The sequence below is a fragment of the Convolutriloba macropyga genome, chromosome 8 (assembly GCF_964194025.1).
Source record: "Convolutriloba macropyga chromosome 8, txConMacr16.3, whole genome shotgun sequence".
In the NCBI taxonomy this organism is placed as follows: domain Eukaryota; kingdom Metazoa; phylum Xenacoelomorpha; order Acoela; family Convolutidae; genus Convolutriloba; species Convolutriloba macropyga.
Genome location: NC_134475.1, coordinates 44,411,457 through 44,425,436, shown reverse-complemented (window position 1 = coordinate 44,425,436; position 13,980 = coordinate 44,411,457). Strand labels below are relative to the sequence as shown.

Sequence of the window (13,980 nt, the reverse complement as noted above, 5' to 3'; positions counted from 1 at the left end):
TCGAGAAGTTAAATTGGAATAACGTTCAAGAGACAAAGATTGAACAAAAAAGAAAAAAGTCCTTCAAATGACCATCAAACTTACGAGAAATATAGAAAATCTCACAGCAAAATGAAGAAAAAGCATAGCAGGAAAGGTCCTTGAAAGACAATCCAAAAAACTTTGTGGAAAACTCATAACTACTGTACCTGACTAGCAGATCAATTCAACAATGCCAGCCAAAAAGAAAAGCAACCTCAAAAGTTAAAAAAATTTGTCCTTTCAAAAATACCGATCAACCGACGCACAAGCCCTGAAAGAAATTTTTGGCCAATAAAGATAGAAAAAGTCGAGAAATATGACAAATACTTAAAGAAATCTAAGGAAGTCTAAATTGCGATATTCTAAGTTCTGCAAAAATAAAAAGTTCAAAACCATCCTTCCGCCACTGGAATTAGCTCAGTTACCCATCTGTGAGACCTAAGAAAGTTCCATTGGCCCGTAAACATCAATAAACATAGAAAATGACAAAAATTTCAAAAAATTAAAAACAATTGCCAGTTTTAAAGAAATGCTGCTAAAATTTGTTATAGTAAATTTTGCAGAACAATTTCATTGTCTCCAGAGGCTATCAGGTAAACCGATTTTAAGCCTTAAAAATTTTGTTAGCTCATAAATATCGGTAAACAAGGAATAAGACAATAATTTTCAGAAAAATTGAAGAAAAAAAATTTATCAAAAAATTGCAAAATTTGTGATATTAAATTGATCAATAATCATTCTTTTAGCTAGACAATAATACGCTGTCAAACCCTAGAGGAGAATACTTGGCCACTGAAGTAGGAAAAATTCAATAAAATATAATATTTTCAAAAATGTGAAAAGTCAATGGCTGAATTTCGCGACAATAAAATGTTCAAAGATTTTTATTGCCACTAAAAACCTTGCAGTAACCTAGCATCAGACCACAGAGGAGGTTTACTGGTCCCTCAGAAGGAAAAATCTCAAAAAATGACAAAACTCTGAAAAATCTAGAAAAAAATGGGTATAAAGGTAATTGTATCTTGTAAAAGACCTCTCTGAACTTTGAAAACTATGTCAACATCAATTTAAAACTAATTAAACAAAAAAACTTGAAAAGGGACTAGAAAAACTTCAAAAATAGGCAAAATTTTGGTCTCAAAAAACATCTAAACATAGCCGGCAGATTGCCGGAAAATTGCCGCGATAGACGCTTGTGGCCTTCAATGGAATTATTAACAAATAACTTATTTTACAAATAAAATAAACAGATTGACCAACAGTCCTTTAATAGACCACTAGAATTTTTGGGTTAGAGTCTTTTCAACTGTCATTTTTGTGAGACACATACGTTCTATAAGGACCTTTTTTAAAAAAATTAATACTCGAATTCAAAAAACATAGCAGGCAGATTGCCAGAAAATAGCCCCAATAGCTTCGTAGATCTGCAGTCTCAAAAAAAATAGTAAAAAAGACAGACCGAAAAGTTTCTTCTTTTCGTTGAAGGCTGATATGTTCTATTTTGATTAAAACTCTGTATAAGATTTTGCTGCCTCTATTAGCTGCAATCTAGTAACCTTCAGTTAGAGTGAAGCACACCCATTTGACCTTATCTCTTTGAATTAAATTAAATAAAAATTCAATTTCAAGAGTGATAAAGTCATTTTTGAGAGTGAGGTAAGTCAAGTGTGACCAAAAATTTAATCACGCGAATGAACAAAAAACCACGCTCCACTGAGATCAAAAAATGACGTCACGCACGCACTTCTAATGAAAATGCATGAACGAATGAACGAAAAGCAATTTTGAAGTGGTTGTGACGTCACATGGTCGTAACAAAAATCGCGATGACGAAATAAAAAACCTAGCAGGACAAGTACTGAAATGCAATTCAAATAAATGAATGAAAAACTCAGACGTACTCTACCTGACCAGTTGAACAATGCCAGCCAGAACAGAACTAAAATCATCTCAAAAAATTGATAAACTAAAAGATTAAAAACTAAACAAAAATAAACTCATTGCTAAAACTCTCGAAGCTTTTAAACTTAAGGCAATATTTTTCCCTTTAAAAAAACCTATTTTGAAAATAAGTTCAAAACCAATTTTTGTTTCTGAGATCGGTCCAGTATTATATCTGCAAGACCTCAAAAAAAACGTTTATTGGCCCTTGAAGATCGGTTAACTCGAAAATTAACAAAAAATTTAGAAAAAGAAATCAATCGCAAATTATAAGGAAATATTGCCAAAAATCGTGATACAAATATCTTCAGAATCCTTTCTGTGTTTCTAGAGGCTAAACAGTGACCCAATTCCAAGCTTTAAAAAACTCATTGGCTCATAGATCGATGGGCAATAATTTTTAGAAAATCTTTTCTTTAGAAAGTCCTGTATGAGGTTATCTGACTACTTAGACAAGAACATTTGAATAAATGACAAATGTTTTGAAAAAACTTAAAAAAATTGCAAATTTAATCAAAAAACTTCTAAAAGATGGAAGGTTCAATTGTTGAAAACAAATCCATTGAAACTCAAAACCATGCAGTAACTTCTTATCAGAACGTGGAATATGTTTTCTCGCTTTTGAGAATAGACGAATGTCAAAAACTGACAAAAACTTAAGGAAGACGTAAAAAAATTGCATATTTTATCCAAAAAATGCTAAACGTCGAGACATTAAAATGTTGAAAACCATTCTATTGTCGCTAAAAAGTATGCAGTGCCCTATTAACAAACCTCAAAGGAGATTGCCTGGTCCCTGAAGCAGGAAAAAATTGAAAAAATGACAAATTTATTATCGTTTCGCGTGTTTGTGTTTGTAGTACCCAAACATATAGTTCACAAAATGGCCAAAACGAGTAATTTTTTCAGGTTTCAAAATCCTGAAAAAAATGCGAATTTTGCCACAACAAGTTGCAAAAATATTTTGATAATCAAAAGTTGAAACCTATTCCATGGTAACTCAAAATTTTTCAGTAACTCATTATCCAACATCTGATGAGGTTTTCTGGCCCCTCGGACTCAAACAACTCGAATAATGACAATAAATGTCAAAAAATATTTAAAAAAATTGCAAGTTTTGTCAAAAAATGCTAAAATTCATGATGTCAAAAAATGAAAAACATTCCTTTACCACTTGCGCACTATTGATCTTTAACTAGTAAATGTTCATAAAATATAAGGTTCGTTAAATAAGTTCAGAAGTCATTTTTGAGTGAAGTAAGTCACGCACTTGACCTTAAAGGAGAAGTAATGACGTCACGCACACATAATTTAACTGCAACTGCAAAGCAGTAAAAATCACTGAATTTGAGAAAGTCAATTGTCGCAAGAACCATCGATGGAGAAGACAAAAAAACATAGCAGGACAAGTCCTGAAATACAATTCAAAAAATTGAATGGAAAACTCAGACGTACTCTACCTGACCAGCCGATCAATTGAACAATGCCAGCCAGAACACAAAAATCATCTAAAAATAATTGAGAAACTAAAAGGATCAAAACTAAACAAAAACACACTCATTGCTAAAACTTTTGAAGCTTTTAAACCTAAGCCAAAATTTTCTCCCTTTAAAAATACCTATTTCAAAAAAATTTTCAAAACCAAATTTTGTTTCTGAAATTGGTCCAGTATTATATCTGCAAGACCTCAAAAATATTCACTGGCCCTTGAAGATCGATTAAATTGAAATTGACCAAAAAATTTGAAAAGAAATCAACTGCAAATTATAAAGAAATGTTGCTGAAAATTGTGATATAAATATCTTCGAAGTCATTTCTGTGTCTCTAGCGGCTATTCAGTAACCCAACTCCAAGATTTAAAAACTCATTGGCTCATAGATCGATAGGAAATATTTTTTAAGAATTTCAAACTTCAAAAAATAGATATTGGATCTATTAAAATGTTGAAGCCATTCTATATCCCCCTGGCAACTATTTAATAACATACTATCAAACACTGGATGAGGTTACTAAGCTACCGAGGCAAGAAAAAATAAATAAAATAGATGTTTTAAAAAAACATGAAAAAATTGAAAACTCAAAAAACTTCTAAAAGTCGAAAGAATAAATCGTCGAAAACAAATCCATTGAAACTAAAAACCATGCAGTAAATTTTTATCAGAACGTGGAATAGGTTTTGTTGCACTTGAGAATGGACGAATATCAAATTCTGACAAAAACTTTAGGAGACCTTAAAAAATTGCAGATTTTATCCAAAAAAAGCTAAAATTCGAGACATTAAAATTTTAAAAACCACTCGATTATTACTAGAAACTATGCAGTGTCCTATTGACAAACTATAAAGGAGATTACCTGGTCCGTGAAGCTAGAAAAACCAAAAAACTGATGAAAATTTTCAAAAACGAAAAAAAAGGAAATTTTGTCAAAAAAATTGCTAAAGTTTGTGATATTCAAAAGTTGAAGCCTATTCCATGGCAAATTAAAATATTTCAGTAACTTATAAGTCAACCCCTGATGATGTGTTTTGGCCCCTGGGACTCAAACAACTTGAATAATGAGAATAAATGTCAAAAAGTATGAAAGAAATTGCAACAAGATTTGTCAAAGAATGCTAATATTGATGACGGCAGAAAGTTGAAAACCATTCCATTATCACTAGAAACTATGCAGTAATCTATCATCAAGCCCTTTATCAAACCCGAGAGGAGATTTTTTGACACCTAGGGCTAAAAAAACTAAAAAAAAATGACAAAAATTTTCAAAAAACCTGAAAAAAATTGCAAAAATTATTATAATTTGGCGTGTTTGTGATTGAAGTACTAAAACATATAGCTCATGAAATGGTCATAACAAGCAATTTTGTCTCGCAAAAGGCCTTCATAAACTATTAAAAACTTCAACCTAAGACTAATCAAACAAAAAACTCAAAAAAATTACAAAAAACATGAAAAATTGAACCAATTTGAGCCCAAAAACCTTTTAACCTAAAATTAAGGCCATCCCAGCAGCTGCACCACTATAAGCACTTGAAGAAATACTAAAGCCCACTTTGGGCCTCTAAAGAAACTTAATGCCCGCTGGGCTTTACCTGTTTATCCCGTTTTGAAAGATCAAAGTCATTGAAAAATGTGTGAACACATCTTTAAAAAAAAACACAGCGCACCAATACAATTCAAATTCTTTGAATTGTAAAAAACACGAGGTCACCAATAAGCCTAAGGAAATTAGAGCCCAAAACCGAAGGCCCATGCGCCCAAGGCTGAGCTCAAATTGCCGAAAGCTTCCCAGAACAATACTCCGACGTATTTAAATCCCAAATTTGCTGTTCAAGACTCAAAGATGGACTTCAATTAAAATTTACAGTAACATTGCAATTCTCGTGCAGCGAATCAATCGAACAATTAAATAATGGTTCAACGCTGACATAATATTTTTTCTGAATTCCTTGATATTAGTGTAGTAACGAATGGATCGCAGTGGTCGTCAGCCGGCTCTGTTGTGTCACTCTCATTGTCACTCTTTATGGTTTTGAGAAAAATAAGCAGTTTATAAAATTGTTTCTTTATATTGACTCAATCACTGACCTTAATAAAGTCCTCTTCGCCGAATTTGTTGTATTTTATGACTGTTTCCTGTTTCCATTTAACCCCTATTATTATTTTTGAAAATTGCATGCTTTGTTTCATGAGCGAAAATTGGGCTTTCAATAAAATTTTCCAAGAAACATGCCTTAAGGCTTCCAAGTTTGCTCAGTTGATTGCTCATTTTATACCATTTTTTAAGGTTGAGCTTTTCGAGACAAGGGTGAAAAGTGAACGACAAACTGATTAAAATTAAAGTCCAGTGTGATATGAAACGTGAAATCTTGAAAAAAAAGTGAACACTTGAAAAAGTTTTAAATAATGACTTCTTGCTTGATCAACTTTAAAAATTAGTGATTGAGCCTAACTTTATTGTTGAATTTTTTAACAGCGAAATTGAGGTCTAGTAACCATTATTGCTTCGCGGCTATTTAAAATGGCCCTCTAAACTTGAATTAGGGTTTGCCCAGCTGCTGCGCCACTCTAAGCACTTGAAGGATTTCTAAAGCCATCGACAAGTTTCTAATGAAGCTTAATGCCCACTGGGTGTTTCCTGCTTAGCCCAATTTGAAAGATCAAATTCATTGAAAATCTCTATCAGAGAGAGAGAGAGAGAGAGAGAGAGAGAGAGAGAGAGAGAGAGAGAGAGAGAGAGAGAGAGAGAGAGAGAGAGAGAGAGAGAGAGAGAGAGATAGAGCGAGAGAAGGAGAGCGAGAGAAGGAGAGCGAGAGAGAGAGAGAGAGAGAGAGAGAGAGAGAGAGATAGAGAAAGAGAAATTGCGCATGACTTATAAAAGAGGCAGAGAAATAGCAAAAAGGATCAAAAAATTTAAAGTTATTAAAAATCAAAATATTTTCAAAAAATTTACATATTTATGTTTTCAAAATCAACATTCTAAAGCTACTCGAACATTCTAACTACTAGAAATGTTAAAAGCAAGCTCAAAAGGCATAGTTAAGTTGTTTTACATTTATGCACATCTATGACTTAGAAATAGACCTCTTTTTTTGACCAGGTACTTAAAAAATCTCAACTTCCAGGCAATAAATAGAAAACGAACAGAAACTTATGGTTAAAGCAACAGAAAAGGTTTTAAAATTTGATAAAAATTAGCAAACATCAAAATTGAGTCGCCCTGATTCTCGGAGTTAAATTTTCAATTTTTATTTTTGTGTTGCTCTTATATACCCAACAAACCACTTTTATGCCTTTGATAAGTTTCTATGCCCCAAAATGAGAAAATTTGAAAAAGTCAAAAAAACTTCACAAGCGAAAAAATTTGCAGAATTAATTTTTTAAAAATATAACAGGAAATTTATTTCTTATAACAGCTGGATCTTTATAGATATGATCGACCTTCTCAAGAAAAGATTCAACAAAAAATAGGTCAAAAACGAGGAATAATTTCCTCATTCTAAGCGAAATCAAATTCGAAAACTCTTTTTAACCTTGATCTCCGGACATCCCCACCACTTCAGCACATTTGCGCATGAAAAAAATTGAACACAGCTTAGAATTTCCTTTGCTATATAATGATTACTGAGTCATCGAAAGCCGCGACCACCTCTACAGAAAAAACATAGCCGTAAGAAGTCCGGAAAATATTTGAAGCAGAAAAGTGACCACGCTAACAGATGTTAAAAAATTTTCCAAAGTATAATATTAGTTTTTCAAATACTTTTTCATCTTCGTCACTTTTCATTATCATTCCTTTGGAAAGACTTAATTAGAAAATTGTTCTTTTTGATTGTACTAACGTTTATTTGTACAATCTTTAAGCAGAGTTTTGTTATTTTAATTGTTTTGTAATCTTGTGGTAGCAATAATCATTATTGTTAATGAAACGTATATCCACTATACACAAACTAAGAGGCTCTAGCTTAATTTGGCCAATATACATAAATACTAAAACTGGACAGCACATATAATATTCCCCCAACAAATAACCATGAAAAATACACTAATTAAAAAACATATCTGGCAGAGTGCCAAAAAATAGATGCAATAGCTTCGTAGATGTGCTGAACTTTAAGAGTCTGATAAACCTTTTGCTGCTTGTATTAGGTGCTCCCAAATAGTCTTCAGTTAGAGCTACAGGGACTCACTTGAACTTAATTGTTTGAATAAGAGAAAAAAACATTCAATTTCAGAGTCGGGAAGTAATTTTTGAGAGTGAGTTAAATCAAGTTTAACCAAAAACACATCACCCGAGAAAACAGAAAAATTTCTACACTAAGTGTGAAAAACGACGCCATGTACGCAATTTGGTTGAAATTTCATGAGCGAACTTTCACGCAATTTGGCTGAAATTTCAAGTCAAATGGCCGTAGCAAAAACATTGACCAAGCAAAAAAACATAACCGACTGACGTCGGGCTTATTGCTCTCAAACGACCATCAAGCGGTTGGCTTTGTCCATGGCTAGCAACGGTTGAGTGAGGCAACCTTTAGTTTAAGTGAAGGGGCGTGAAGTGAGCTCAGCGGGAGGTGCACCGGGAGCTGATGGGGGGCAACAGTTTGGGGGAGGGGGGAGACCGTGGGTGGGTATTTGGCTGCAGAGGGCCCTTACGGCCTGAACGATGATGTGGGGGAGGCTGTTGTGTGGGGATAGGGTGGGGTTCAAACTCTAAGAACAGCCCTTCACACCATGAGTATAAATCTCCAAAACAGATTCTGTGAATTTCATACTTGGAGACTAGTGAGCTGTAAAACTCTAAGAGCTTTTAATGCCCGCTGGGCGCCACTTGTTTATCACGTTTTTGAGGATGAATAGTCAAATGGGTCAGGAGAAAATTTTCTCATGCGGGAAATCGCCTTATAAAAGACCGACAGCACTAATATAATTGCTACCAACTTCGTTTGAGAGCAATTAAACACACAGAAAGACTTACATTTCACTTCAAAGAATTAAAACAACTTAATACCATGATATTAGCTTCTTGTTGTTAGAACTAGCCTCCGACAACAACAAAACTAGCAGGACATCTTTGAATCTAAACAAAGCACTACAAAATTTATTTAATTATTTTCTTTTATTACTTTCATTTTTTTAAAAAAAAAATAGTATTATCGAAGTTATTTCCGAAAACGTCAACCCCAAAAATACACATATACAAGATGTGAATTTTGACTGCAAATGGGATCTTTGTAAACCGAAGCTGATAAAATCAAAGGAGAAAATAGGCGACAATTTGCGAAACTGATTTTTACAAACATCATTGAACTAATGTGGGTTCAAAGTCAACGAAACACACAACTCAAACTTTTATTCATCCTAATCTATTGTACTATCTGTAAAAAAACGAATATACTAAATTTGAGGAAAAGAAATAGGGGAAACTTGCAACAAAAGTAGCAGCAATCAAATTTCAATAATATTCGAAAACAAGCTGAAGCCTTGTGTGTGTGAAAGTCAATTATTGATTAGCGGTGAATCTCAGCCATTACATGGATTCATTTAGGCCTAATTGGAAAGCAACTAAGTATTTTTGATAATGAGACTAACAGATTGGACAACAGCAACAATTACAAAAACGATGAGAACTCAAAATAATCTCAAATTTTTTTTAAAAATAATCAAAATTGTTAGAACCCGAAGTTTTAAACTTAAAAATTAAAACAAAGCCAGCCAAATGCCCAAAAAAGCCACCGTTGACGCGCTTGACCCATCCGGATTGAAACAGAGAGTGGAAAAAAAATATTTTTTTTTCTAAGTGGCAAAAATTGTTGAAGTTTGGAGTTGTAGTTTCAGATAGTATCTAACAATATACTATATCCAGCCTCCAAACAAGAGGATAATAAATTAAATTTTAATGTCACTTAGACCCGATGACCGTGCTTTTTCGGTTTTCCCGTTCCTTTTCATTTTGAAAATTTGACATTGACCGTTTCAACTTATTTGCAAATTGAGTAGTTTAATGAGTGAGTTTCAATTCCATTCAGTTGAACCAGTGAATCAGCTGTGTCACGCGTCAAACGTGAAAAATGCGACTAATGTAAAACGAAAAACGTGATCAAACGGTAAGCAAATCAGAAAAAGGAGAGCGCCTAAAAAGCCGTTGAGAGGCTGACAGCTGCTCTTAATAAACTCAAATGTATCTAATAAACAACCCACGGTGTCCAATAGTTTTTGAGTTTAAGTGACAGAACAACAACAATGACGGAAAATCCTGGAACTGATTGAACTAAACTCATGAAAGATGCACTTAGATCTGTCTATGTTGAGACTAAGTGGGAGAACAAAAGAGTTGATAAAACTAATAAAGATGGAAAAATCCAAAAAAAATCGCTATATTTTTTCGAAAACATTTAATTTCAATTACGGCGTTGAAAGCATTAAATTCAACTCAAATCAATCAATTACATTAAGCATGCCTCAATAAAGTCATTATGACCTGTCATTTTTGAGACCAAATAACAAAACAACAAAACTGCAATAAAAGGCAAATAAAAAAAGGACAAACAGCGTCGAAAATTTTTGAAAAACGTTAGTTGCCTTTTGAATGGTTTCGTCAAGTGCAACAATGAATTGTTAGAAAATACGCACTGCCTTTTTAAAAATTTCAACGAAAAGAAAAACAGCAAAAAGAGAGGGCAAATAGAGAAACTCTCACTAGACTCCGTTCCCTCATCTAACTTTAAAAAGCACTATGACAATAGTTTCGCCATATCGCTACGCTTTTTAGTAATTTCTTTTCTTCTTACTAATGCCCAAAATCACTACGCCGTTTTAACTTCTTAAAAAATTGTGATCAGACCTTTAAAAAAGATGCACACCAATACAATTCAAGTTCTTTCATTATAAACCGTGGAAGGACAATAATAGCCTCATCTACCGCTTTGCGGCCAATCAAAAATTCAAACATTCGCCTGTATAATGCAAACATCCTCAAAATTCTCCTAGAAAACAAATCTAGCAAAAAGAACAATCATAAGGAAGCGGAAAACAAATTACCAACATAAAATGAGAAAAAAAGGTCACTTCAAAATACTTCTAATGTTCTTGTTTTAATTGATTTCATGTCATCGACAGTATTTTTACTTGGCAACTTTTACTACTTTTTCACTGTCCAGAAAACGATCTGAAGGAGATTATGAACAGATAAAACATTAAAAAAATTTTTCATTTGCAGTCTACCCGGGTTTTCAAACTACGACAGAAAACCTTTCTCAGAAAAATAAAGCAAAAATTGGCCAAACGAGCAAATATTGCACCAATTGTGTTAATATCAAAATCACATTCAGAATTTAGGACAATCAAAAACAATCACACAGTTTTTTAGTTGAAAAAAAAAAGAAAATTAAAATTGAACATTACATCAGACTAATTTTACAAAATGCCAATTGAGAAGATATTGTCGAAAAACCAAATAAACATGGTCAAAATTTGCCCAAATTGTCTCTATTTTATTTTCATTATGTAAAATCAAACTTCGAAACTTACAAAAACATAAAATGAAGAGCTTCAAAAAATATTATATGGTGGTTTGTATTTTCAATAATTAAAATATTTTCCTGGTAAGTATCGTAAAAGTGGCAAAAAAATTAAACTTTTGATCCATTTATCACTATCTTGCTTTGGCTGAGACTCTGTTCTAACTTTGTAGCTTTGATTGTTTTGATAATTGTTAGAAAAATCATAAATATTGTTTTTGTAACATAAACCCGCAAAGCACAAATTTGCAAAAAATCTATCTCTATTTATCTCAAATGGCATATTTGCTCATATGGGTTGACACTTCGTAAGATCTATCACAAATGAAGATCCAAGACAGGTGTTATTGCAAAAGGTCAATCAAAAAACTTTGTCACTTCAAACTCAATCTTTCTACCAGCAGAAAAAAAACCTGTAACATAACATCAAGTTGAAAGTTTTCTTCTTTAGTCTTGGAATCAAGTTTTGAACCATCTACATACCAAGCAAAACAACAAAAAATTTTTTCTTTGAAAATATTTACGTCGTGGTCTGCAGCCAAAAAACATAACCGACTGAACGTCGAAAGAATTTCTCTCGAACGACTAGTGGGAGCTCTAATCAATTGCAGCCTGCTTCAGTCGGGGGGAGGAGGGTGGGAGGGGGAGCCTAAATGGGACTCAAAAGTTCAGTAATGGGCTTTAAATAACCACATTAGAGGTTAACATATCCCACTATTAAGATATAAAGTGAAAAATAGCACCAGTTTCGGCACAATTTTCATTTGACTTTTAGTATTAAATTGCCGCCAATTGAGTTTAGCTGCTTGAAATTGTGATTGAGAGAGAATTTTAAAATTTCACGCGAAACTTAAAATGTCAAGGAAGTAAAATTCGCTCGAAAATTCAAAATTGTCAAGCGAAAATTTTTGCATAAAAAAGACACACAGGGTTACAATAATTGCTATGAACTTCGTTCAAGACCAATTAAAAATTTTCTTTGCCATTATTCCGTTTTCACTGTTTAGAAAATGATCTAAAGGCCTGAGAACAGATAAAAACAGCGAAAATTCCCTACAAAAAAAGAAATCAGTTTTTTTAAAAAAATAGACGCAACCGACTACCTTCGCACGAACTGATAACGCCAGATGAAGGTAGTGCTTTGGTGAATATCTGTTGCTGTAGTTTCTGTGTATAGTATATCTAAAGTCCATTAAAGCTCTAAAAGAGTTTTTGAAGAAAATTCAACTCTCTCAAACGACAAAAATGGTACAGCTGACATTTTGTATGAAACCAAAAAAACAAAAGGCTATAATAATTGCAACAAACGTAGTTTGAGAGAAAAACTATTTAATCCTCTGAAATAGAAAATCCTCCTAAAATGTTCCTCGACAAAGAGAATATAACCTGGCTCTCCACTAGTTCGCATATTTCTGCACCATCGGACGACGAATTTGAGGAGTTTTTGCCCTCTAGGCTCAGAACAGCTGAGTTGAAGGTGTTGATGATTGATGCTCTTTGAGTGCTGCTCGTCCGGCTGGGATCGTTCACATTGTTGCCGGCAGCGAGGGATGGTGGAAAAGCGTGCATGACGTCGACGGAACTGGTGGCGGAATAAATTGAGGATTGTTTTGAAACGGCGTCCTTGGCTATCGGGTTGCTGCTGAGAAGATGAATTCAACAAATTCCTCTTTTTGAAATCAAGAAAAAATATTTTTAATCTTTATAATTTTTCGTTGTATTAGTAACATTGCAGGTATGAGCTAAGCTTTGATAGGTATGGAAAACACCCAGGATGAGATCCGCGACCCAAGACAAGTATTGGCAAGACTGACTTGGGTCACTAACAGGGGGTCAGGTGAGACAGAGCTCTGAAAAAAAATTGTCTGGCCAATACCAATATTTTCGTCTGTTTGTTCCAGCCAATACAGACACTGGTCCGTTCGTTCTGGCCAATACCCACATTTCGGTCTTTTGGCTCTGGCAAAAACCCACATTTCGGTCTATTCACATTGGCCTAAAATCCAAATTTCGGTCTGTTCAGTCTGATCAATGCTCATATTTTGGTCTGTTTAGTCTTTTCAATACCCATATTTGGGTCACTGTGGTCTGGGCAAGCTCATATCGAAATACCAGAGGTCCACTAAAATAAGAACCGGTCCTTGGCAAAATGTGTAAATATGAACAGCTTTGACCGTTTTTCAAAATAACAGCCGATCAATACCAACCAATACCTTACTGTAGGTAATTACATTTCTTCACCAATTACATTTATTCAATTCATGAAAATCGCATTTGTCTTTAAATCAATGGTCTTTATATGAACATCGGAAAAATTGCTCTCGAACGACTACTGGGAGCTCAAACCTTTTGCAGCCGGCTTCATTTGTGCGGTTACTAAACTCACTAAGCTAGGGGGTTTAAATGACTTTATGAGCTTATTGTAAACCGCAATAGCCACTAACAATGTTTAGAGTCAAAGAAAATCTAATATAGTTGCCCTTCTTATTCGACTTTTAGTAGCAAACTGCGGCCACCTGAGTTCAGCTGCTGACAGTTGTGAATGGGAGTGAAGTTTTTGTTACGCAAAACGAAAAAGTCAAGGTCCTAGAAGCCACTCAAAAAGTCAAAACGATAAAACAAAAACTTTTTTGAAAAAAAAAATTGATCAACACGTTTACACTAATTGCTTCATACTTAATTCGAGAGCTATTTAAAAACTGAAAAAAATTAAAGTTTTTGGATGCTTCAACATGTTTAAATGGGTCTGGTCCATAGTCTGGTGAAGGGTCTGTTCGTTGGCCAGTCCTCTGAACAACAGCAGTGCTCTGGCCAAGAATCTTTTCGGTCTGCCCAATAGTCTAAGCAACGCTCTGGCCTAGGTTTTATCTTTCTGGCCAAGGGTCTGAGCAATAGTCTATTCGGTCTGGCCAGTGGTCTGGAGAGTATTCGGCTCAGTCTAACAAACAGAAACAAAAGTCTGTTTGGTCTGTCCATGGGAGGCTAAATTATGGTGGATTCAACCT

At 34.0% G+C, this 13,980-nt stretch overlaps 1 protein-coding gene across 1 annotated transcript in view; it reads right to left on the bottom strand.

Moving 5' to 3' along the window:
* The window catches only part of LOC142345068 (uncharacterized), a 63,563-nt gene that overhangs the window by 31,780 nt on the left and 17,803 nt on the right, over positions 1 to 13,980 (bottom strand). Inside the window, exon 6 of the mRNA XM_075397149.1 lies at positions 12,362 to 12,617. Coding sequence (XP_075253264.1) covers positions 12,362 to 12,617 — 256 coding nt within the window. The remainder of the gene's footprint in view (positions 1 to 12,361; positions 12,618 to 13,980) is intronic.